The following is a 23659-nucleotide window of genomic DNA, read 5'->3' on the forward strand; positions in this document are numbered from 1 at the left end:
AGTGCTGAATAAAGTAAAGTGAGGACAAGAAGCAGCTTCCATCTGGGGCAAATAACATCTACTTTGTCAGTAGTATTGCATTATTTAGGGATGTGCTTTACTTAATGACTCTACTCAGTTGTTGGGTGATAACCAAACTGGTTAAAGTCTGAATTCCTGTGCTCTCTATGGAATAACATAAGTAATTTTATAGTTGCTAATGTATTAAAAGCAATCCAAACAAAAGAAAATGACTCATCTAACGCTTAAGCATATGCAAACACAACTGAAGCCAAATAGTAATACTTCATGTACTGTGAATAAATATATTAATTTTTTAAAAATATAATTATCTAATCAGAGCTTTAGGTAATCCGTTCAGGCCACAATGCCTTCTAACTGCTTTACAAATAACTAAATTACACAACAGTTTTTCCCAAGAGGATTCACTGGTAATATTAGAAAATTTTAGTGTGACTTCCAGTAATTTGCTTATGGAATGAATTTAACCTTTAAGGAGGTGATGGGCAGACTGGGTCTGTAACAAGGGCAAATATTACATGAATATAATATTTGTCAAGTGAGGTCACTTTCTTTTAAACACCTTTCCTGACCTCCCCAGGCAGTCTGTCACTTGCTCCTCTGTATTATAATCTCTGTACCTTGTAACTATCTCATCTTTCAGTTCCAAGTAGACTGTGACCTCCCAGAGGACAGTGGGAGGTCCTTATGTCACATTTATATCACGTAGCACAGCCCTGGCTTATTAGAAAACAAAACACTTTTCCCCTCATTATCACTCATTTTTGCCACACTAGAATAGTTGGTGGCTCTAAAACTAGCTAACTGATAGGAATTAAAGTCGGTAATACTAATACAATGAACACTAGTTACTGCCAAAACCTAAAACCATCATTTCACATGCATAGTACTTTCTTATTTTCCGTCTCTGATCATACTCCCTCCCTTCAATTTCTACTTGTCTGTTTTATCCTAGTTTGCTTTTAAAAGTGTCTTTTTCCCACTAGAAGAGTTAGGAGCCACCCTCCTCTCCCTGATTTTAATGACTTCTAGCGTTAACAGGCTTTGCATACAGAATCCAGTCTGAGAAAAAGGAACCAAATAGAGGAAAAATAAAACTCTTCAAAACACACACTACCTTCCACTGCTCTTTTGAAGAATACTTTACAGCTTCCACAAGTCAAGACCCCATAATGACATCCCGAAGCTTCATCAGAGCAGACTAGGCAGAGTTTGGGAGGTGGTCCCGTAGCTGCTGAGGAACTGGATGGAGGAGAGCTTACGTCTGGTCTCATTCCAGGGCTAGAGAAGGAGAAAGTTGTGTTAGGATTTAATTATCGTGACTGTCAGGGAAGTATCAAAATACAGTTCTCTTACCTTTTCACTCCACAGTAAACGTGTTCACACTGAACGTATGTATTTCAAATACTGGCAAGCATTAAAAAAATCCTACCTAGACGTAGTCAAAAAATGTTTTATTCTTCTTCTACACTCAAGAGTGAGGTCATTTATTTTTAAGTATCCCTTAAAAGTTCCCTGGAGGTCTAGTGGTTAGCATTTGGCATTTTCATTTCCACAATCCCAGGTTCAATCCCTGGTCAAAACTGAAATCCCACAAGTCATGCAGCATGGCAAAAAAACAAAACAAAACAAAAAAACATCCTTTAAGAAGAATGGTGAGATTGTGCTTTGCTTAGATATAATTTTTAGTTGCTTAGCATCTGTTTACAATCATCTTTAAAGGAATAATTGCGTAATTACCACCATGATCAAGAGATAAAGTAGTACCCATCTTCGTCCCAAAGATTCCACCTATATAAGAAATTTCTCTCTGCAGTATTCTTAATCTGCCTATTCTCTAAAAGAGATAATATTTAGGAATAAACTTTGATTGAGTGTTAGTTGTCTCTATATTAATACAACTAATAACATGATTAAATCTTAATTATAAACATGCTTAAACTAATTCACAGAACAAACTAACTTAAGAAATTGGGTTGTCAACATGGTTAGAAATTATATTAAGTAACATCTTTTTGTTCTCTTTTAGGAATAAAAGTTTAAAAAGTTAATTGTAAAATAATAATTTGTTACTTTAAGCAACTAGGCTGATAAACTCCAAGTTCAGTCGCTCAGTCATGTCCGACTCTTTGCGACACCATGAATCGCAGCATGCCAGGTCTCCCTGTCCATCACCAACTCCTGGAGTTCACTCAAACTCATTTCCATAGAGTCAGTGATGCCATCCAGCCATCTCATCCTCTGCTGTCCCCTTCTCCTCCTGCCCTCAATCCCTCCCAGCCTCAGAGTCTTTTCCAATGAGTCAACTCTTCGTATGAGATGGCCAAAGTATTGGAGTTTCAGCTTTAGCATCAGTCCTTCCAAAGAACATCCAGGACTGATCTCCTTTAGAATGGACTGGCTGGATCTCCTTGCAGTCCAAGGGACTCTCAAGGGTCTTCTCCAACACCACAGTTCAAAAGCATCAGTTCTTGGGTGCTCAGCTTTCCTCACAGTCCAACTCTCACATCCATACGTGACCACTGGAAAAATCATAGCCTTGACTAGACAGACCTTTATTGGCAAAGTAATGTCTCTGCTTTTTAATATGCTGTCTAGGTTGGTCATGATTTTCCTTCCAAGGAGTAAGCGTCTTTTAATTTCATGGCTGTGGTCACCATCTGCAGTGATTTTGGAGCCCAAAAAAATAGTCTGCCACTGTTTTCACTGTTTCCCCATCTATTTCCCATTGAAGTGATGGGACTAGATGCCAAAATATTAGTTTTTTGAATGTTGAGCTTTAAGCCAACTTTTTCACTCTCCACTTTCACTTTCATCAAGAGGCTTTTAGTTCCTCTTCACTTTCTGCCATAAGGGTGGTATCATCTGCATATCTGAGGTTATTGATATTTCTCCCGGCAATCTGGATTCCAGCTTGGGCTTCTTCCAGCCCAGCGTTTTTCATGATGTACTCTGCATAGAAGTTAAATAAGCAGGGTGACAATATACAGCCTTGACGTACTCCTTTTCCTATTTGGAACCAGTCTGTTGTTCCATGTCCAGTTCTAACTGTTGTTTCCTGGCCTGCATACAGGTTTCTCAAGAGGCAGGTCAGCTGGTCTGGTATTCCCATCTCTTTCAGAATTTTCCACAGTTTATTGTGATCCACACAGTCAAAGGCTTTGGCATAGTCAATAAAGCAGAAATAGATCCTTTTCTGAAACTCTCTTGCTTTTTCCATGATCCAGCGGATGTTGGCAATTTGATCTCTGGTTCCTCTGCCTTTTCTAAAACCAGCTTGAACATCTGGAAGTTCACGGTTCATGTATTGCTGAAGCCTGGCTTGGAGAATTTTGAGCATTACTTTACTAGTGTGTGAGATGAGTGTAGTTGTGCAGTAGTTTGAGCATTCCTTGGCATTGCCTTTCGTTTCCAGTCCTGTGGCCATTGCTGAGTTTTCCAAATTTGCTGGCATATTGAGTGCAGCACTTTCACAGCATCATCTTTCAGGATTTGAAATAGCTCAACGAATTCCATCACCTCCACTAGCTTTGTTCGTAGTGATGCTTCCTAAGGCCCACTTGACTTCACATTCCAGGATGTCTGGCTCTAGGTGAGTGATCATACCATCGTGATTATCTGGGTCGTGAAGATCTTTTTTGTACAGTTCTTCTGTGTATTCTTGCCATGTCTTCTTAATATCTTCTGCTTCTGTTAGGTCCATACTGTTTTGGTCCTTTACTGAGCCCATCTTTACATGAAATGTTCCGTTGGTATCTCTAATTTTCTTGAAGAGATCTCTAGTCTTTCCCATTATGTTGTTTTCCTCTATTTCTCTGCACTGATCGCTGAGGAAGGCTTTCTTATCTCTCCTTGCTATTCTTTGGAACTCTGCATTCAGATGCTTATATTTTTCCTTTTCTCCTTTGCTTTTCGCTTCGCTTCTTTTCACAGCTATTTGTAAGGTCTCCTCAGATAGCCTTTTTGCTTTTTCGCATTTCTTTTCCATGGGGATGGTCTTGATCCCTGTCTCCTGTACAGTGTTGCGAACCTCCGTCCATAGTTCATCAGGCACTCCATCTATCAGATCTAGGCCCTTAAATCTATTTCTCACTTCCACTGTATAATCATAAGGGATTCGATGTAGGTCATACCTGAATGGTCTAGTGGGTTTTCCCTACTTTCTTCAATTTAAGTCTGAATTTGGTAATAAGGAGTTCATGATCTGAGCCACAGTCAGCTCCCGGTCTTTTTGCTGACTGTATAGAGCTTCTCCATCTTTGGCTGCAAAGAATATAATCAGATTTCGGTGTTGACCAACTCCAAAGGTCCTCCTAAATTCTGTCCTCAAATAAAGCATACTGGACTTAGCCAACCCTATGTTTATCTAGAGGCTTAGTGAATAGAAAACATTCCTACCAGCCCAGCTCTGGGAACAGGCCCCAGGGTTTCATATTTTTCTCTCAGCATTGTTAAGGAGAATTTCTGGATGCTTCTGTATCACAAGGTATTGATCCCAGCTAGATTTGGGAGAATGGACTGAGTACATATGGAAAGCCTACATGGAGGAGAATCACCTGAAATAACTCTGCTGTAGGTGTGGCACAGGATTAATGAAAACTTGTCACTAAGGTAGTGGAGCTGCTGTGGGCCAGAGTTTTTCAGAAAGTAGGAAGGTCTTGGAGTGAGTGAGCAGAGCAAGGTGTTAGGGAAGCAAAAACTTGTCTGGGTTTTGTTCTGAAGATGCTCCTACTCCAGTTCAGCCAATCTCTGTCACTTGACATCTATTTTTAGGGACCAAACAGTTGTTTGTATATTTAGTTTATGGAAAATAAGTGCAATATTTATTGATTTCAAATGTTAATTCTGTACTGTTTCCTCAGCCAGTTATATATACATATATATAGTGTGTATATATATATATGTACATGATATATATATGCACACACTGCTGCTGCTGCTGCTGGTAAGTCGCTTCAGTCATGTCTGACCCTGTGCAACCCCATAGATGGCAGCCCGCCAGGCTCCCCTGTCCCTGGGATTCTCTAGGCAAGAATACTGAAATGGGTTGCCATTTCCTTCTCCAATGCATGAAAGTGAAAAACTCAAAGTGAAGTTGCTCAGTCGTGTCCAACTCTTAGTGACCCCATGGACTGCAGCCTACCAGGCTCCTCCATCCATGGGATTTTCCAGGCAAGAGTACTGGAGTGGGGTGCCATTGCCTTCTCCCATGCACACACTAGTATATACTAAAAATGTTTTCACAGTACTTAGGTGTAGTATTTAATAGTTTTGAAACACTTTCATGAATACAGTCTCATCCGTCCTCTCAACGACCCTGTGAAAAGGATGCCATCAGCTCTAGATGAGGTCACTCAGCTGTCAGAGGTTGATGATGGAGCCTGTTTGTGGTCAAACTGACATGTTTCAGATCTGAGTTCTACCATTTCAGAGCTTGTGTGACCTTGGGTAGGTATCTACTACCATGAGCCTCTCTTTTCTCAGGAGTACAGTGGAAGGATATCATCTGTGTCTGTGTGTCATGAAAATGAGAGAACACACTCCAAGTCTAGTGTACAATTCCTCCATCTAGCAGGCACTCGATAAATACTCATTCTTTTTCAGGAAAACTGGAGATTTTATGAGAAAGCTTGGTGTAAGTATTATGTAAGTAGTATTAAGTCTAAAATCTAGGACAGTATTCCCAAATTATCCGTTATAATTAGAGCATATGCAGAGTACATTCAGGCCAGTCAACTGTGAGCTAGAGATGACAAAAAGTTAAAACTCAATGAACAAATGGATTGGTCGAACTGCAACTAAGAATCTGCAACTTAAGTCAGGCTTTTGGCATCCCTTCAGGCAGTTATTCTAGGCTACATCAGGTAAGAATTGAGTGCATGGAAAGTTGCCAAGCATACCACAAACATCAGTGGAGAAAAACCAGTTTTTGTCACACAAATATGAGCACCAAGATGGCCTATAGTGAACACCACTGGGAGAAATGGATGAACGCAAAATGGTCTTCAATTGTAAACACGACCCTATGATACTGCTTTAAAAGACTAGGGTTCAAGAAAATGGTTAGAACTCAAAAGGAAAACCATATGAAATCACCATATTTTAATAAGGATACATGACAGAAATAAAAAGTACAACATAATAACAGTGTATATCACACTTATTCTGAATAGGAAAGCTAAAATGTCTTAGTCCTTGCTTAGTGTGTGTTTACAGCTGTGCCAAACATTCTGAAGATGCCAAGAGATTCCATTATGAACTGACTGTATCCAGAGTGCTTTAAGTGAGGAGCCAAGATAACAAAACCTGCTGTTTCAAATGAATATTTGAATGCTCTCTCCCACTCAGAATGGAGGGTATACTGGACATTACTGTTCTTGAGGTCACTGAGTTTACATTTGAGAGACACAAAGTAAGTATAAAGCAGGTTTTTCTGTTGTCTTGCAGAAAAAAGCAGTTAACAAGAGGAGGACCATGGATGGATTATGAAAGTTCCTCACACACCTTGAAGAACAGGTAAAATGTGCAGGCAGATTACACCCTTTTACGCAGCAGATGATTCCTGACGTCGTATCATATATGGAAGTCGTCTCATACATGACAATGTGTTACTGAGATGATAGTGGACTTAGAAACTTTGATCTAGGTAGGAGGAGCAGAATTACTTTGGGTGCTTTGGTGTCGAAGTAGTACTTCTGCAAGAGATAGAACTAGGATATAGAGACAAATAGCACTGTAACAGCTGTGTGACAGTGGCTAGCTGACTTAACCCCTGACTCTGTTCCCTTATTCGTACCATTTCAGGAATTTTTAGGTAGATTATATATTTGAACTATATTGGTACACACTTGATGATAATCAAACAGTATGTTTTTCCTTAGCACTTAGGCATTAACTCTTTTTTCCTCCTTCCCTCAACTCCTCTTTCCCTTCCGGAGGATCCCAAGGAATGAGAAGTGCTTTGAAGAGTGTTGCCTGTGAGCCAGGGGAGGGTTAAATTCTCCAGAAACTTCTCGATTGGGAGCAATTTTACTTTCCAAGAGACATTTGGTTAGTCTGGGGACATTTTTGGTTGTCACAACTTGGGATGTGCTACTGGCATTGTGAGAAGAGGCTAGGGTGCTGCTAAACCTCCCATACCGCACAGCAGACAGTCTTCCACGACAAAGAATTATCCAGCTTCAATGTCAGTAGTGCTGAGGATTAAGAAATCTTTGCTATAAATCTTTAAGCAACATATAAAGTGGAGAAAAAGAAAATTCACCAAGGACCAGAGACTTACTGTAAAACCTTCTAAACTACGTTTTAAAGTAGAGCAACTGCCCTACCGAGGCAGCTGCAAATATTCTTAGATTCAAGACAAGTCCAAAACGAGATTCAAAACAGACCTGAAGCCAGGGGACTATACAGGTCTAGGGATTAGCTAGAGTGAGTAATTTTATTTTTCCCTTTAGCTCTAGCACTAAGAGGTAGTTTTTACACATCACTGTTGCCTGCACTTTTCTTATCTTTGTTCATTAGGTAAAATGTAAATACTCAGCTGCACACACCAAGTGATTATATTTTCTGACTGCCCATTTATCCCTGCATTAGCTAAAGGATTACTGAGTTGTTTGATAATAAGCTATGGGATAGTTTTCAAATCAAATAGAAAAATACTCTGGGGGAAGGCTTTCACAGTATTTCTGTTAAATGGTTTTAGCAGAGTGCATTTTATCTTATTTAGCAAGCCAAAGAAAGACTAATTAGTCTGCTTTTGCACTTGTTGACAGAAGTTTCTATTGGTTTTAACTTCAGGTGCATATTAAGACAGCTTCCTCCACCTTTGCATCATTTGTACTTACTCATCTTATGGAGGTGATTAGAGAACAAAGTCTGTACTGTAATGTTCAGGAGCATTTTCAGTAAAGGATGTGTGATGGAGGAGATGTCTTTTTTCAGATCTGAGACACCAATGGTGTGTCATTTAAGATCTCTGCACTCGGTTTCCTTGTCTGTAAAAATACAGGTGCTGAATCAAAAAACTCCAAAGTTGTTGTCCATATATCCTGAGGCAGGGGTAGGAAGTAGGGGAGAATACCCTTGGGTCTGTGAAAGGCTTCTTTTGACCTGAATATTTACTTATATGAAGAGAGAATATGTCACCTATCTATGCTTCTTAAACTCGTAACATGTTCTCTTGTGTTTTTCTTTAGAAGGATCAGTCCGCGGTTGAGTGATTGTGCTGCACAACTTAGTTCCTAACAGAAGAAATATTGTTTCATGTTTTCAGTTCTGTTTGCTTAGGCTTGCACTGAGGGCCATGCGTGCCAAGGAGGAGTAATGATGTTCTAGTAACAGAACATTAAGACCAAGAGTAAGTAGTAAGAACTGCAAGGAAAAACTTTCTTCATTACATGGTTATTTGTCGAATGAAGACCTGATTTTGTTCTGAGGCTTTCTTGCTTCTTAAGAGCACACAAGGATAATAACTATGACTTGGTACATGCAGAATTATAAATGTGACGTCTTCAACTAAGTCACTAACAGGTTTGAGACAATGTTACACTCACTGCTTTCTTCATGTGTGTGTGTATCTAGGGCTGAAAGCAGTGGCTGTGGAGTGCTTTTGAGCTTGGATCTTACTTTGATTAATTTTTTAAAATGTCCTTTCAAGACTTGTTTTTTTCTCATAAACCAATATATTTATAGTTTTACTTGGTTTTATTTTTAGGGAGTATAGTGGTAATACCTTATCTTCCTACAGTGCTATTCAGTAGGTAACTTCAGAGTCAAGTCTTCCTGCTGGATGCTGCTGTTATTGTAATTATTGGTAATTCCATTGGAATTGGGCTTGTACCTACATCTTGTATTTTGTACCTTCACTTATTAGATTTTGGGAGTCCTGCTTGGTTTTAGTCATCTATGTCTACTTTGTAGATTTCACCAACTGTGGTCTATTTTAGGTTTGTACTTTGATTTAGAATGGCATTGATTGTATTTTATTTCATTTTACATTAGCTTGAAGTATATTATTTAATTTTTGGATTCTGAAATTTTGATTATTTCCTGAAATTTGTAATATAGAGCTGTGAAATACTTGACAGAAACAAAAACGCTGTTCATTTCCACATCAACTACAACAATATTACTTTCTCAGAGTTGAATTCTTCTCACTATACTTAGTAACAGTACTTTGTTCCCAATTCCAGTCCCTTTAAGGCATCCTGTTCATTACTCTCTATTACACTGTATCATGTATGTTTCCCTTTCTATCCACTCTGCCTCTGTCTTCATACATATCCTCCCTCACCCCCTGCCTTAACCATTGCAATGATTTACACTAAGTAGGCCTCCTGGCTCTGGCTGCTTTTCCTTCCTCTCTCCCACGATGCTAAAACTCAGTCTTTGCATCGTGGTTAAGTCTCCAAGGCTCTCCCATGTAAGCGGTACAAGCCCAATGTGGTCTTCAGTCTGGTTCCTCTTTCTTTCCTCATTATCATTCTGATGTATTAGTATTTTTCCGTCAACAATTCCTTTTAGTTAGGGTCCATGTCTAGGTCTCTTATATCACCAGCATCTTGTACTGTGTCCAGTATGTTATTGTATTTAGCTCATATATTACATCTTTATATGTTCTGCAGAAGAACTTGAGGCAACTCACATGTCAGATGTTTATGAGATTGCACCCAGAATACAGGTATCACCTCACTACTACTAGAAGCTGCTGTGCAAGCCCTTTCTTTAACCCCTTTAATCTTCTCCACAAACCTATGAAGTGGGTACTGTTTTCATGTTTTACTGGAGGCAAGTCAGCTTCTCTGCATGTTTCCTTATCTGTGACGCAGTAACTAACACAGACAGGATGCAAATGCCTGTCCCTCTGATACCGAAATCAGCATTCTTAACCAGTATTCCACCTCATGACTACCTGAGAATCTGAGGTAGAGCTACGTTTTCAAACTGAGGAATAAACTGCCTTCTGCTTTTAAGGGCTAAGGTGTGATGTCTCAGTGATGTACAGCAAAAGGACGCAAATGTCCTGTGCCTTCTTCCACACGTGATCTGCAAAAGATTTTTGCCCAGATAAGCCTTGCCAGAGCAGGTCAACAGGTAAAAACAACTGCCTTAGAACTGTATGAGAGTCTATGGATCATTTGAAAATTTAGTCAAACTAATGTTTATCTCATACTCTACAGCTTTAGCACAGTAACTCCTAAGATGTTTGTAAATGCAAACAAAAGGCAAAACAGCTGAGTCTATGAAAGAAGGAAAAAAACCCTTAACACCAACTTGAACTTGGTCTAAAGCCACATAGTCCCTTGCTTTCTTCAATTCCTGGGGGCTCAGCTGGTAAAAATCCACCTGCAATGCGGGACACCTGGGTTCAATCCCTGGGTTGGGAAGATCCCTTGGAGAAGGGAATGGCTACTCACTCCAGTATTCTGGCCTGGAGAATTCAGTCCATGGGGTCACAAAGAGCTGGACATGCCTGAGGGACTTTCAACTTTCCTTAGTCAAAAAGCCAAGACTTGATTCTTCAATTGTTAGATTCTTGAATTAGTATGAGAACTTCCTTACTTCTATGTATTTTCCTCAGGTTTTGGTAATGATGCCCTCACTTCACACGCTAGTTCTTAAATACTTTAATTATTCCTTTAGATTGGTTTGATGTGTATCTAACATATGGTACGTACATCGCTAAACGTCCCTTTCTTCGTCTTCTAGGGACAGGTTTACTGATGTTCTTACCATATAGTAAATACTTGAATTATTCCTTTAAACTATTAGAGACAAGAAAGTAGTCTCTGCAGTGATATAACGATTACTTATTCCTCTCTTCCTTCCTCTTCTAAGGATGTTTGCAATGCATGCAGTTAGATGAAAAAGTTAAGACTGCGAAGGTTTTCTGATAGGTGGAACAAAACACTTCCTTCATAGTCATAATAAAATTTGACACCCACTGATTTCTTAGTTCTACAAGCCAAGATCGACGGCTAGGTACTTTAACAAATGGATTTTATCAAATAATCCTTACTTCTAGTCCATTTTACAAGCCAGAATATAGGAATTAAGCCGTGTGCCTGCCCAAAGTTACATTAGCACAATCTGGAATTGAATTTGAATTCAGCACCATCTGATTCCAAAATCCATGTTCCTTACTCTCATCACTGTGTTATCTGGCAGGGACCTGCAGGGTAACATCTGTTCAGCTTGATAGAATTCTTAAAAGAGTGTAGGAGTCATCAGATATCAGAGTCTTGATAAAGGTAAATATAAAAATAATTTGTTTTTCCCTCTTCTGATTATGCTTGGTATCATACTGAAGTAGAAATTATCTATAATTAAAAGATATGAAACTATTCTGGTCACTTCTATTTTTCCTTCAGATTCTTATTATACTGACTGAAATCTTAAACTAGCATAGTAACTTCTATACTATTAAGACAATGTCACACTAGCCATTAAATACTGAGTTATAACATGGAGACCTTGTATCAAAAATACTGTTTTGCATACTCAAAATATCATTTTTGCCCTTAGAGAAGCTTTGTAGCAATTATTCGGCTACCATATTAGACCATAGAATTTTTTGAAATGCATTTAATTTTTCTAAAATATACTGCTCCACCAAAGTTTTCAGTTGGGAATATATAGTGATGTGACTAATTTCTGTATTCTTCTGAAAAATGCATAACACTTTAGCCTTAGTTAGAAAGGAGCTGTCTAGTCACACTATTTTACAGATTGAAGATTTATGTCTGCTGACTACACAGGTCAACTGTTAGAGCCAAAAAACTGTAGTTATTTACTTTTAAAGTGCTGAGGTAGCAGAATTTTATATTCAACTGGATTGTGTAACACTTGAAATACTCTATAATCCTCATCAATATCTGAAAGTAGATGTTACCAATCCCACTGTGTAGAGACAGAAAGTTAAAAACTCAGAAACTAAAACAGAGCTAGAGAACTATAGTACCCTTTTATACAAAATACACAGGAATCTGTATTTCTATACACTAACAATAAAAGATCAGAACAACAAATTTAAAGAAACAAAAAATAAAATTCCTAGGAATAAAACTACCTCAGGAAGCAAAAGACCTATACTCTGAAAACCATCAGATGCTGATAAAAGGAATGAGATGACACAAATGGAAAGATACACTGTGGTCTTAGATTGGAAGACTCAATATTGTCAAAAACAACTGTACCACCCGAGGCGATCTGCAGATTCAGTGCAATCTCTATCAAATTACCAATGGCATTTTTCATAGAACTAGAACCAAAAAATCTTAAAATCTGTATGGAGACACAAAAGATCCTGAGTAGCCAAGGCAATTTGAGAAAGAAAAACAGAGCTGGAGGAATAGATGGTACAAAGGTTCAATCACCAAACCAGTATTGGCACAAAAAGAAATACAGATCATGGTACAGGACAGAAAACCCGCACATCTGTGTTCAGTTATCTATTATGACCAGAGAGGCAAGACTATACAATGGAGAAAGACAGTCTCTTCACTAATTAGTGTTTGGGCAATGGGACAGCTACATTAAAAAAAAAAAGAAACTAGAACATTCTCTAACAACATACAGAAAAATAAAGTCAAAATGGGTTAAAGACCTAAATGTAAGACTGGGTCCTATGAAGACTCTTAGAGGAAAACACAGGCAGAACAGTCTTCAGCATAAATCACAGTGATATCTTTTTTGATCATCTCTTAGAGTAATGGAAATAAAAACAAAAATAAATCAGACCTAATTAAACTGAAAAGCTTTTGCATAGCCGTAAACAAAATGAAAAGACCACTCAGAGGATGAAAGATAGTATTTGCAAGCAATGTGACTGACAAGGGATTAATCTCCAAAATTTAATAGCTCACGGGGCTTAATATTTTTAAAAAAATGGGTAGAAGACCTAAATAGGTATTTCCCAGAAGACGACATACACATGGCCGAGGCACATGAAAAAGATACTCAACATCGCTATTGAATGGGAAATCCAAATCAAAACTTCACACTGTCAGAATGGCCATCAAAAAGTCTGCTAACAGTAAGTGCTGGAGAGGGAATGGAGAAAAGGGAACCCTCCTACACTGCTGGTGGAAATGTAAATTGGCACAGCCACTATGACAAATAGTATGGAATTTCTTTAGGAAGCTAACACTAGAGCTATCATAGGCTGCAGCAGTCCCCTGCTGGGCATATATCTGGAGAAGCAAAGGGCTCAAAAGGATACATGCAGCCCAATGTCCACTGCAGAGCTGCTTGCAACAGCTAAGGCACGAAAGCCACCCAAATGTCCACTGATGGATGAATGGATAAAGACGACGTGGAACACACCTCAGTCACTAAGAGAATGAATAATGTCATGTTCAGCAACTTGGATAGACCCAGAGATAATCATACTAAGTCAAGTCAGAGAAAGACAAACATCCTATGGTATTGCTTATAGTTGGAATCTTTTTAAGATACATATATGCTTATTTACAAACACTGTGGTATGTATACACAATGGAGTATTACTCAGCCGTTAGAAAGAATACATTTGAATCAGTTCTGATGAGATGGATGAAACTGGAGCTGATTATACAGAGTGAAGTAAGCCAGAAAGAAAAACACCAATACAGTATACTAACACATATATATGGAATTTAGGAAGATGGCAATGACGACCCTGTATGCGAGACAGCAAAAGAGACACAGATGTGTATAACGGACTTTTGGACTCAGAGGGAGAGGGAGAGGGTGGGATGATTTGGGAGAATGGCATTGTAACATGTATACTATCATGTAAGAATCAAATTGCCAGTCTATGTCCGACGCAGGATACAGCATGCGTGGGGCTGGTGCACGGGGATGACCCAGAGAGATGTTATGGGGAGGGAGGTGGGTTCATGTTTGGGAACGCATGTACACCCGTGGTGGATTCATGTCAATGTATGGCAAAACCAATACAGTATTGTAAAGTAAAATAAAGTAAAGATAAAAATTAAAAGAAAAATAGAAAATAAAATAATCATGAACTAGAAAAAAAAAACAAATATGCTTATTTACAAACAGAAACAGACTCATGTAGTTAGAGAAGAAACTTATGGTTACAAGGAGTGGGGGTGGGGAAGGGTGTGGAGAAGGGATAGATCGGGAGTTTGGGATTGACATGTACATACTGTTATATTTAAAATATATAACCAACAAGGGCCTAGTGTACAGCACAGGGGAACTCTGCTCAATACTATGTAATAACCTAAATGTGAAAAGAATTTGAAATAGATACATATATAATAACTGAATCACTTTGGTGTACACATGAAATACAATGTTGTTAATCAACTACACTTCAATATAAAATAAAAAGTACTACTTCTGAGAGGCAAAGTAAAACTTGAATCTAAATTCTAATATAAAAAATTATTTCAATGTGTTTTCATTTATTTTAAAAGTCTACTGCTTTTTAGATTTTTTAGCACATATAGTATGTCCTTTTTAGCACATACAGTATAGATTAAATTTGTGCATTATAGTAATAATAGGATGTTATGAAACTAAGGCCAAGTGATGCCCAAAGTAATAGTTACCATCAATCTAGAATTATTAACTCCCACCCATACTCATTTCTTATCTATTTGCCATGCATTCTCCAGACATAGATTAAAAAGTCCGACTATATTTTGAAAACATATGTGAGCGGTTTTAAAATTCAGTACTTTCCTTAACTTTAGTAAGATCCTTTGGTAAATTACTGGAGAAGGGAAAGGCTACCCACTCCAGTATTCTGGCCTGGAGAATTCCATGGACTGTATAGTTCATGGAGTCGCAGAGCTGGGCACGACTGAGCGACTTTCACTTTGCCTTCACTTTGGTAAATTATAAAATTAAACATAATCAAAACATACTGAAAATATAATCTACTGTGGCACTGCATATAATGCATATGTACTGTGACTTCAGTGTTTGTCTATATACAGTTTTTTTCAGTAGAATTTTATAAATAACGTGATAAGCAACATTGGCTATCGTGTAGTTTCACTTTGCTGAATTTAGCAATAAAGAACAAGCAAGCTTTGATTTGTTTTCTGTAGATTATTGCAGTTCAGTTTAGAATGTTATAGAAGTAACTTCTGTTTCTTCTAAAATGGTGTCTGCTAACATTTTAGAGACCTTATGGGAATGGAAAAGAAACTTTGAAAGCAAGTGATGACATGATTTTTGCCTTATGTTTTGGGGATAATCCTAGGAGTATAAAAATTTCAAGGGCATGAGTGGCACTTTTTTGAGAAAAAATAAATGGTAGCTACTGTGGTAGGAATCTTGCAGTATGCAAGCTCTGAATTTGAGATGTAATTATGATTCAATAATTAATTCTTTTTGTAAAATAATTTGCAGAAGATTTAAAAACACAACCAACACCGTATTCTCACAGAATTATCTTAAACATTTTAACACAACTTTGATCTTCACAGAAGCATTACAAAAACTGTTCTTTTAACTAACCCTTCCTTAAGAGAATATGAATAGTCAGCCCTCAGAGAGTGTTTTAAAATTGAGTTCTTATTTATGTAAGCAGCTAGTTCTGTATCCAGGAATCAGAATACCAGTGCAGATCTGACAACTCTCTTTGAAATTTTAATTTTTCTCACAGTGTCCAAAAAGAGTAATATGAAGGAAAGAATTTTATTTCTGAAATGTAGTAGAAGCCTGAAAAAAATGATAGTTATAGGATAAAGGATATGAGAGGCTCACACTTGGTTGCCACTGCAGTGGGTAGCTAAAAAATGACTGGCTGACTTCAAGTCTACTTGTGGACTTGAAGCTCTCATTTCAAATAGGAAAAAAAAAAAAAAAAACCTGGTTCTCTACCTGCTAGCATCAACAAATAAACATCCTGTGCAGTAGAGTGTTACATGCTAAGGCAGTTCTAGGTGTGGACTTGCCCCATGTTTCATTCATGTGGGAAAGGAAAACTGAATAAACTCCATGTAACTATGATCCCCACACCAGAAAAACTTGTTACGGTGTCCATTCACAAAAAGCCCAGACTATTTTTGCCTAGTTCCTTTCTTTATATCTAATCTATAATCTACCCCAAGGTTATTGCTTTAAACATTAACTTGCCAACTAAAGCTAAACTGGAAGATACTTTTTAAAACTGTAAAAATGATATTCAGTTAACAAATTTGGAAAACACTAGACAGTATACTAACACATATATATGGAATTTAGGAAGATGGCAATGACGACCCTGTATGCAAGACAGGGAAAGAGACACAGATGTGTATAACGGACTTTTGGACTCAGAGGGAGAGGGAGAGGGTGGGATGATTTGGGAGAATGCCATTCTAACATGTATACTATCATGTGAACTGAATCGCCAATCTATGTCTGACGCAGGATGCAGCATGCTTGGGGCTGGTGCATGGGGATGACCCAGAAAGATGTTATGGGGAGGGAGGTGGGAGGGGGGTTCATGTTTGGGAATGCATGTAAGAATTAAAGATTTTAAAATTTAAAAAAATTAAAAAAAAAAAAGAATAAAAAAAAAAAAAAAGAAAAAAGCCATCTTAAATTTTTGTTAGAGAAAACCCAGCAAATACTTCCATACAAATCCTTATTTATTTCGGAGATAACATTATAAATAGCTCAGATTTTATATGTGCGGCATGGTTCATTTGTTGCTAATTATTTAACATTTTTGAGGAAACATCCTATATGTCAATAGACATATTTCAATACATGGTTCTTTGACAGTTGCGAAGTTTAACTTAGCCATTCCCTCACTGTAATAGTGAAAAAAGAAAGAATGACCAATAAACACCACTGCATAAACCTTTGCAAACATCTTTGATTATATACTTAATTTAAATACTTTGAAGGGCAAGGAAAGACTGGATAATTGTAGGGCTTTACACACGTGTTAAACTGCCTACCCTCCCTCATGCCAGGAAAGCAGGCACAGGCATGTCACCACATCGACTCCTAATAGAAAACAAATCCGGTTCACTGTCAAGTAACCATCCCTGCCGATTCCTCTACTAGGGTATTTGTCTTCTCTTGATTTAGAAGAGTGTCATTAAGTATTTAACACTTAGTCCAATGAGGATATATCTATAAAGCCCCAATTTTAAAACTGTTCAAGTCTGATAGTAAAGTTTATGATGATCAGATCCCATAATGTTGCTCACTTGATACTTCTTTTAGCCATATTATTATTTGAAGTGTCTGTGAGCTTGAAAATAAGAGGATCAGCCAGATAAAGTTCTGATTTGAAAGACAGTATTTTTAACACAAGCTTTTATTTCAGCTCCCTCTGGAGCCCAGTAAAATGAAAATAATATTTGTTTTAAAAGGCATAAACCTCTAAGAATAAAGACAAAAGAAATAATATTTTGTTATATCTAGGTTGGTGAAAAAGCCATTGCAGTTTCAGACCCTGAATTTTAAATCATTAAAACTAGACTCAAACACATTTTTATTAATCAAAATAGAAGCCATTACCATCAATACATTTTTGTCTAAGAGAAATACATTTGTTTATTCCTGTAGCATAAAAATCCATGCTTCAAGATTCAACGAACTCTTTGGACAGCATTTTCTGCCTCCTGCTGGTTGTAGAAGTGTTCTCCCTGCAAAAGGCTGCTGAGATGCTTGAAAAAGTGAGGTTGGCGAGAGGTCAGGAATATGGCACATAAGGCAAAACCTCCATAGCCCAATTCATTCAATTTTTGAAGCACTGGTTGTGCAATGTGTAGTTGGGTGTTGCTGTGGAAAAGAAATGAGCCCATTCTGTTAACCAGTGCTGGCTGCAGGCATTGTAGTTTTCAGTGCATCTTATCGATTTGCTGAGCATACTTCTCAGATGTAATGGTTTCACTGGGATTCAGAAAGCTGTAGTGGATCAGATAGGTAGCAGACCGTCTAACAGTGAGTGACCATGACCCTTTTTTGGTGTAATATTGGTTGTGTTAAATGCTTTGGAGCTTTTTCTTGGTCCAGCCACTGAGGCGGTCATCACCAGTTGTATAAAATCCACGTTTCATTGCACACCATTAATCTGATCAATAAATGGTTCATTGATGTTGCACAGAATGAGAAGACACTTCAAAACGATTAGTTTTTTTGATTTGTGATCAGTTCATGAGACACCAGCTTACCGAGTTTTTTCACCTTTCCAATTTGCTTCAAATGCCAAATGAGCGTAGAATGGTTGACATTGAGTTCTTTGGCAACTTCTTGCATAGTTGTTAAGGGGATCAGCTTCAACGTTCTTCTCGGTTAGTCACTGTCAACTTCTGATGGCTGGCCACTGTGCTCATCTTCAAGGCTCTCATCTCCTTTGCAAAACTGCTTGAACCACCAACTGCACTGTGTGTTAGTTAGCAGTCCCTGGGCCAAATATGGTGTTGATGTTGCAAGCTGTCTCTGCTGCTTTATGACCCATTTTGAACTTGAATTAAAAAACTGCTCAAATTTGCTTTTTGTCTAACATTATTTCCCTAGTCTAAAATAAATATAAACAGCAAGTAGTAAGTCATTAGCAAAAATGCATAAAGCGAGAAATGTGAATTAAAATAATGTATAAATAACATAACCATGTTTACTTAAGAATGTATTCCAATATCAAATGGCAAAGTTCAACAATGCCAAACCACCATTACTTTTGTATTAACCTACTATCACAGAAACACTGAAGGGAAAAGAGAAGAGAGAATACCAGCAACATTTTATATTGGATTTGGGTGTCTGGGGTCTGTTAAGTTACCAGTGGGGAAAGCTAAGAAGCTACCTGATTAATATGACAGAAATTCCAAAAGGCTCAGAACTTGGGATAAAGGTAGGGTCAAAATCAGGAAGACTGGTGCAAAGTCAGCTGAAGAACACATACAGGTTTCTTTTTATAGAAATGGCAGGCCAGGTTATGGGGCCAATTTGCCTGACAAAAACAAACTGCTGGATAAAAAACATTTTTGAAAAATCATCTTAACAGCACAAATGAGGTGACAAAATAATACAGGATTTAGGCTAAAATCTAAGGAAAAACACCAGATCCACTTGTACTCTGAGAATATTTACAAATTTAGGCAAATTTGAGTTTCAAACAAAAGGAGAGAAAACCTGCTAGAAAAAAAATGGGCAAAAATGTATACAGATACTTGATAAAATAGGAATTCCAACATTTTATCAGCTGTTGTTAGTAATCAGGGAGATAGAAAGTAGAATCATTATGAAATACCATCACATACCTACCAGATTGGCAAATGTTAAATGATAAGAAGGAACTGTGTTCAACTGGTCCATCACTTTTAAAGACAGTTTGGCATTACTCAGTAAGGATGAAGACAAGAATATCCTAAGACCCAACAACTGCACTTCTTGACATATACCAAGAAATTAATGTGTATATACAGTAAAATGTATAACAATGCTGACAACAGCATCTTTTGGTAGTAAAGCAAGACTAGAAACTACTCAAATGTTCATAAAAATGGAACAGATGTATAAACAGTGGTACAATTCTAAACACCAATGGACTACAAGCTAAATATAACAACATGGATGAATTATATACAATGTAGAGTGAAAGAAACAACACAAAATAATACATGTAATGTTATTCTATTCATTAAAGTTAAAAAACACGCAAACTAAGTTATATTGTTTAACAGAGTGTGTGTGTAAGGAAATGGCAACCCACTCCAGTAGTCTTGCCTGGAAACTTCTATGAATGGGGGAGCCTGGTAGGCTACAGTCCGTGGGGTTGCAAAGAGTCAGACACGACTAAGCAACACACACGCACGCACGCACGCACGCACACGCACACGCACGCACGCACACACACACACTCTGACTGCAGTCTATGGGGTTGCAAAGAGTCGGACATGACTAAAGAACTAACACACACACACACACGTATAACTTACACACAGGTAGTAAGGGACGGAGAAGGCAATGGCACCCCACTCCAGTACTCTTGCCTGGAAAATCCTATGGACGAAGGAGCCTGGTAGGCTCAGTCCATGGGGTCGTTAAGAGTCGGATATGACTGAGCGACTTCACTTTCACTTTTCACTTTCATGCACTGGAGAAGGAAATGGCAACCCACTCCAGTGTTCTTGCCTGGAGAATCCCAGAGACGGGGGAGCCTGGTGGGCTGCCGTCTATGGGGTCACACAGAGTCGGACACGACTGAAGTGACTTAGCAGTAGCAGTAAGGTAAGCAAGAATGTAATTATCATTAAGTGTGTGGAGACCGGTTACCTCTGGGGGCAGGGAGTAACGTGGGACTGTAATCTTGGAAGGTCATTCATGCTGCAGGTTTCCAAGGTGTTGGTAGTGTTCTGCTTCTTTCCCTGGCTAGCATTTATACAAGGGCTAGCTTTATAATTATTCATTAAATTGCATTCATATATGTTTTGTTTATTCTTATGTATGCTTTGTAGCAACTTTCTTAAAAATTCTAAATAAAATAAGCAAATAACGAAATAAGTTAATTCCTATATTACATCTATTTCAATCATTGATGATTTCTTTTGTTGTCTACATTTTCTGTTTCTGGAACTCCTTGGTCTTTGCATTTTATTTATTTTCCATCTCTTTGTCTCATTTCTAATCTCCCAATCCTTCTACTGAGCTTTGCATCTATCTATGCTGTCACCTTTTTAATTCTCAAGAGTTAGGTTTTATTCTCTGAATCTTCTCCTCCCACCATTTTTTAAAAAAACCTTTAATCCTATTTGATAAATGCAGTATTTTCCTTATCTCTGAGGATATAAATGATAGATTTTTGAAAGTCCCTTCTATCTGCATGTTTTCTATTTCCTCCAGGGTAGATTTTCCAATGTTTTGATCTCTGATTTTGAAACTAGAAGTTACCATCCTTTCTTTCACTCTATCCATCCCCTCCTTCTAGACAGAAGGCCTTTCACTGTTAAGAGCAAAATAAAAAGGGCTCTGGAATGAAAGACTGCACACAGAGCTGAGGGCAGAGGTACCCTACGAAAACAGGAGGATTAAGTGAACTGTTACATACCCAATATCCATGGAACTTTCATACTGTCTGAAGAACAGAGATGTAAAAAAGACTTGCTGAAAAATTAACTACTTAAGGGACCTGAGAGATGATATCGCAGGACCTAACGTAAATGAAGTCCTGGAAGGAGAAGACAGTGAGAGTGAAGCAGATATTCAAAGAAATAACTGGCTAAAAAGAAATGGGAATAAATTCAGTACAGTGATTAAACATCAACCCTCATTTTATATACGGCAACAAACAATTCAAAAATGGAATTTAAAATTAATGTCACTTAAAATTGTGTGCATGCATACTCAGTCACTCAGTTGTGTCTGACACTTTGCAACACCATAGACTGCAGACTGTGGTTGTCCTTTCCTTCTCTAGGGGATCTTCTGGACCCAGGGATCAACCCCACGCCTCCTGTGTCTCCTGCACTGGCAGGCACGTTCTTTACCACTGGGCTACCTGGGAAGGCCTGTCCCTTATAATTAGAGTGAAACAAATACATATACACAGAAAACAAGAACAAATTGGAAAAAAGGTAAGAACTCTTAAGGGAAAGCTAGAAAACGTTGCTGAAGGAAACTAAAGAAGATGTAATTAGATGGAAGGATATAAAATGTAATTTACGTCTGTTCTTGCCATATTGATATATAAATTGAATGCAGTCATAATCTCAGCTGGGTTTTGTGTGTGTGTGTGTGTGTGTGTGTGTGGTGATTCTCAAATTTATATGGAAATGTGCAATTCAGAAGATCCAAACCTTGGTTCTGCCTTCTGAGAAAGGGTTAATATTAAAAAGATCCTATCATTCATTTATCAAATATTTTTACTGACGTGATCTTTCAGTGTGTGAATGTACACAAAACTTTTCTTTCAGGTATTTTATATGCTCTTATATAGTTTCAAAATATTAGCCTGTGTCACTTGGTTTAGTCAAAAGCCTAAAATATATTAAGTCACTGCTCCAAAGGAAAAAAATCAGCAAAAAAATGATAGCAGGAATGTTAAAGGAAAGCAAATCAACTTAAGAGGAAAGTTGCTTTTGCCAAAGGCTTGGATGGATGTGTTAACTCAGAATTATTGTTGTTCTTTAATTTATGAGGTTCTCATTTGAGTACTGGAGAAGGTGATGGCACCCTACTCCAGTACTGTTGCCTGGAAAATCCCATGGATGGAGGAGCCTGGTGGGCTGCAGTCCATGGGGTCATGAAGAGTCGGGCACGACTGAGTGACTTCACTTTCACTTTTCACTTTCATGCACTGGAGAAGGAAATGGCAACCCACTCCAGTGTTCTTGCCTGGAGAATCCCAGGGACAGAGGAGCCTGGTGGGCTGCCGTCTATGGGGTCACACAGAGTCGGACACGACTGAAGCGACTTAGCAGCAGTAGCATTTGAGCACATGGGCTTCCCTTGTGGCTCAGTTGGTAAAGAATCTGCATGCAGTACAGGAGACCGGGGTTTGATCCCTGGGTTGGGAAGATCCCCTGGAGAAGGCAGTGGCAACCCACCCCAATATTCTTCCCTGGGAAATCCCATGGACAGAGGAGCCTGGCAGGTTATAGCCTGGGGTCACGAGAGTCAAACATGACTTAATTGAGTACTTTAAAAAATTGAAGGTAAGTTCTCTGATGGCTTATAGTAAAAGGAGGTCCTCTACTTAAGCAAAGTCATTAGAACAGTGAGTTTGAACAGAAGAGTTAAAAACAGAAGTGAATCACTCAACAACCAGAATGCCAATCAACAATGACAGAACGATGAAGAACTATGTCCATGACTGGTCTTTTGAGGAACATCTGTATACACTGTTCACAGTCGCTCTCAGGAACATGCCTTTCCAATACCAGAAGACAAGTCTTCTGCCTCAACTCTTTAATATAACATGCTTCATATCCTTTAGTATTAATATAGTTATTTTGTTTCACAACAAAGCGAAAGGACATTAAATACTTAATATAAACCTGTCCTTAAATATTCTTATTCTTTCATAATCCTTGGGAAGGAAAAGATCTATTTGAAATAAATTATGACTGAATATATAATTATTTAATTTACAACAAATAATATACATGGATGCCCTCAATTTTTATTATGAATTGAGCTGAACTGTTGTTATTGTAGAAAATTTGGGCTTAACATGACTACAGTTTTGTGGCAAAGAAAGCAGAGATGGAAGAAAGGAGAAATGAATGTCTTTCATCATGTCAAGCCCTGGCCCACACCCATCTGATGCTTGTCAGGGATGACATGCTTGATGAATCATAAGCTCTGCTACTGACGCCACGTTCAAAAATGACTAATTGGTCTCTCAGACCTTCAGCAGGAATCCAGGACAGCTACAGTCAGAACAGTATGAATAACAAAGAGGTACCTTGCAGGTGTTTCACAGAAAAGCTCTGAAACATGTTATAACAGATTTTCTTTCCTTCTGGTACTATCTCATTTAATCTGTTAATTTATTAATTTTAATCTACAATTATTCTTAATTTTCACTTAATATGTGTTAAGCATTGTGCCAAATGCAGTATAGGAATTACCATGACTATTTTTATCTTGGTGGCATCTTTCATAATGGGTTCTACTAATATCCTCACTTTGAAAATAAGCAAACAGGCCCGGAGGGTCAACTGTCAAGTATCACATC

At 38.1% G+C, this 23659-nt stretch overlaps 1 protein-coding gene across 22 annotated transcripts in view; it reads right to left on the reverse strand.

Moving 5' to 3' along the window:
* NR3C1 (nuclear receptor subfamily 3 group C member 1) overlaps nucleotides 1-23659 on the reverse strand; it is a 120076-nt gene that overhangs the window by 33111 nt on the left and 63306 nt on the right. For 12 of the 22 annotated variants that reach the window (XM_060415326.1, XM_042249402.1, XM_060415328.1 and 9 more), the window contains 1 exon segment: nucleotides 1139-1302. In XM_060415326.1, the coding sequence (XP_060271309.1) occupies nucleotides 1139-1302 (164 nt within the window). 22 annotated transcript variants of the gene reach the window in all.

The sequence above is a fragment of the Ovis aries genome, chromosome 5 (genome assembly GCF_016772045.2).
Source record: "Ovis aries strain OAR_USU_Benz2616 breed Rambouillet chromosome 5, ARS-UI_Ramb_v3.0, whole genome shotgun sequence".
Lineage (NCBI taxonomy): Eukaryota > Metazoa > Chordata > Mammalia > Artiodactyla > Bovidae > Ovis > Ovis aries.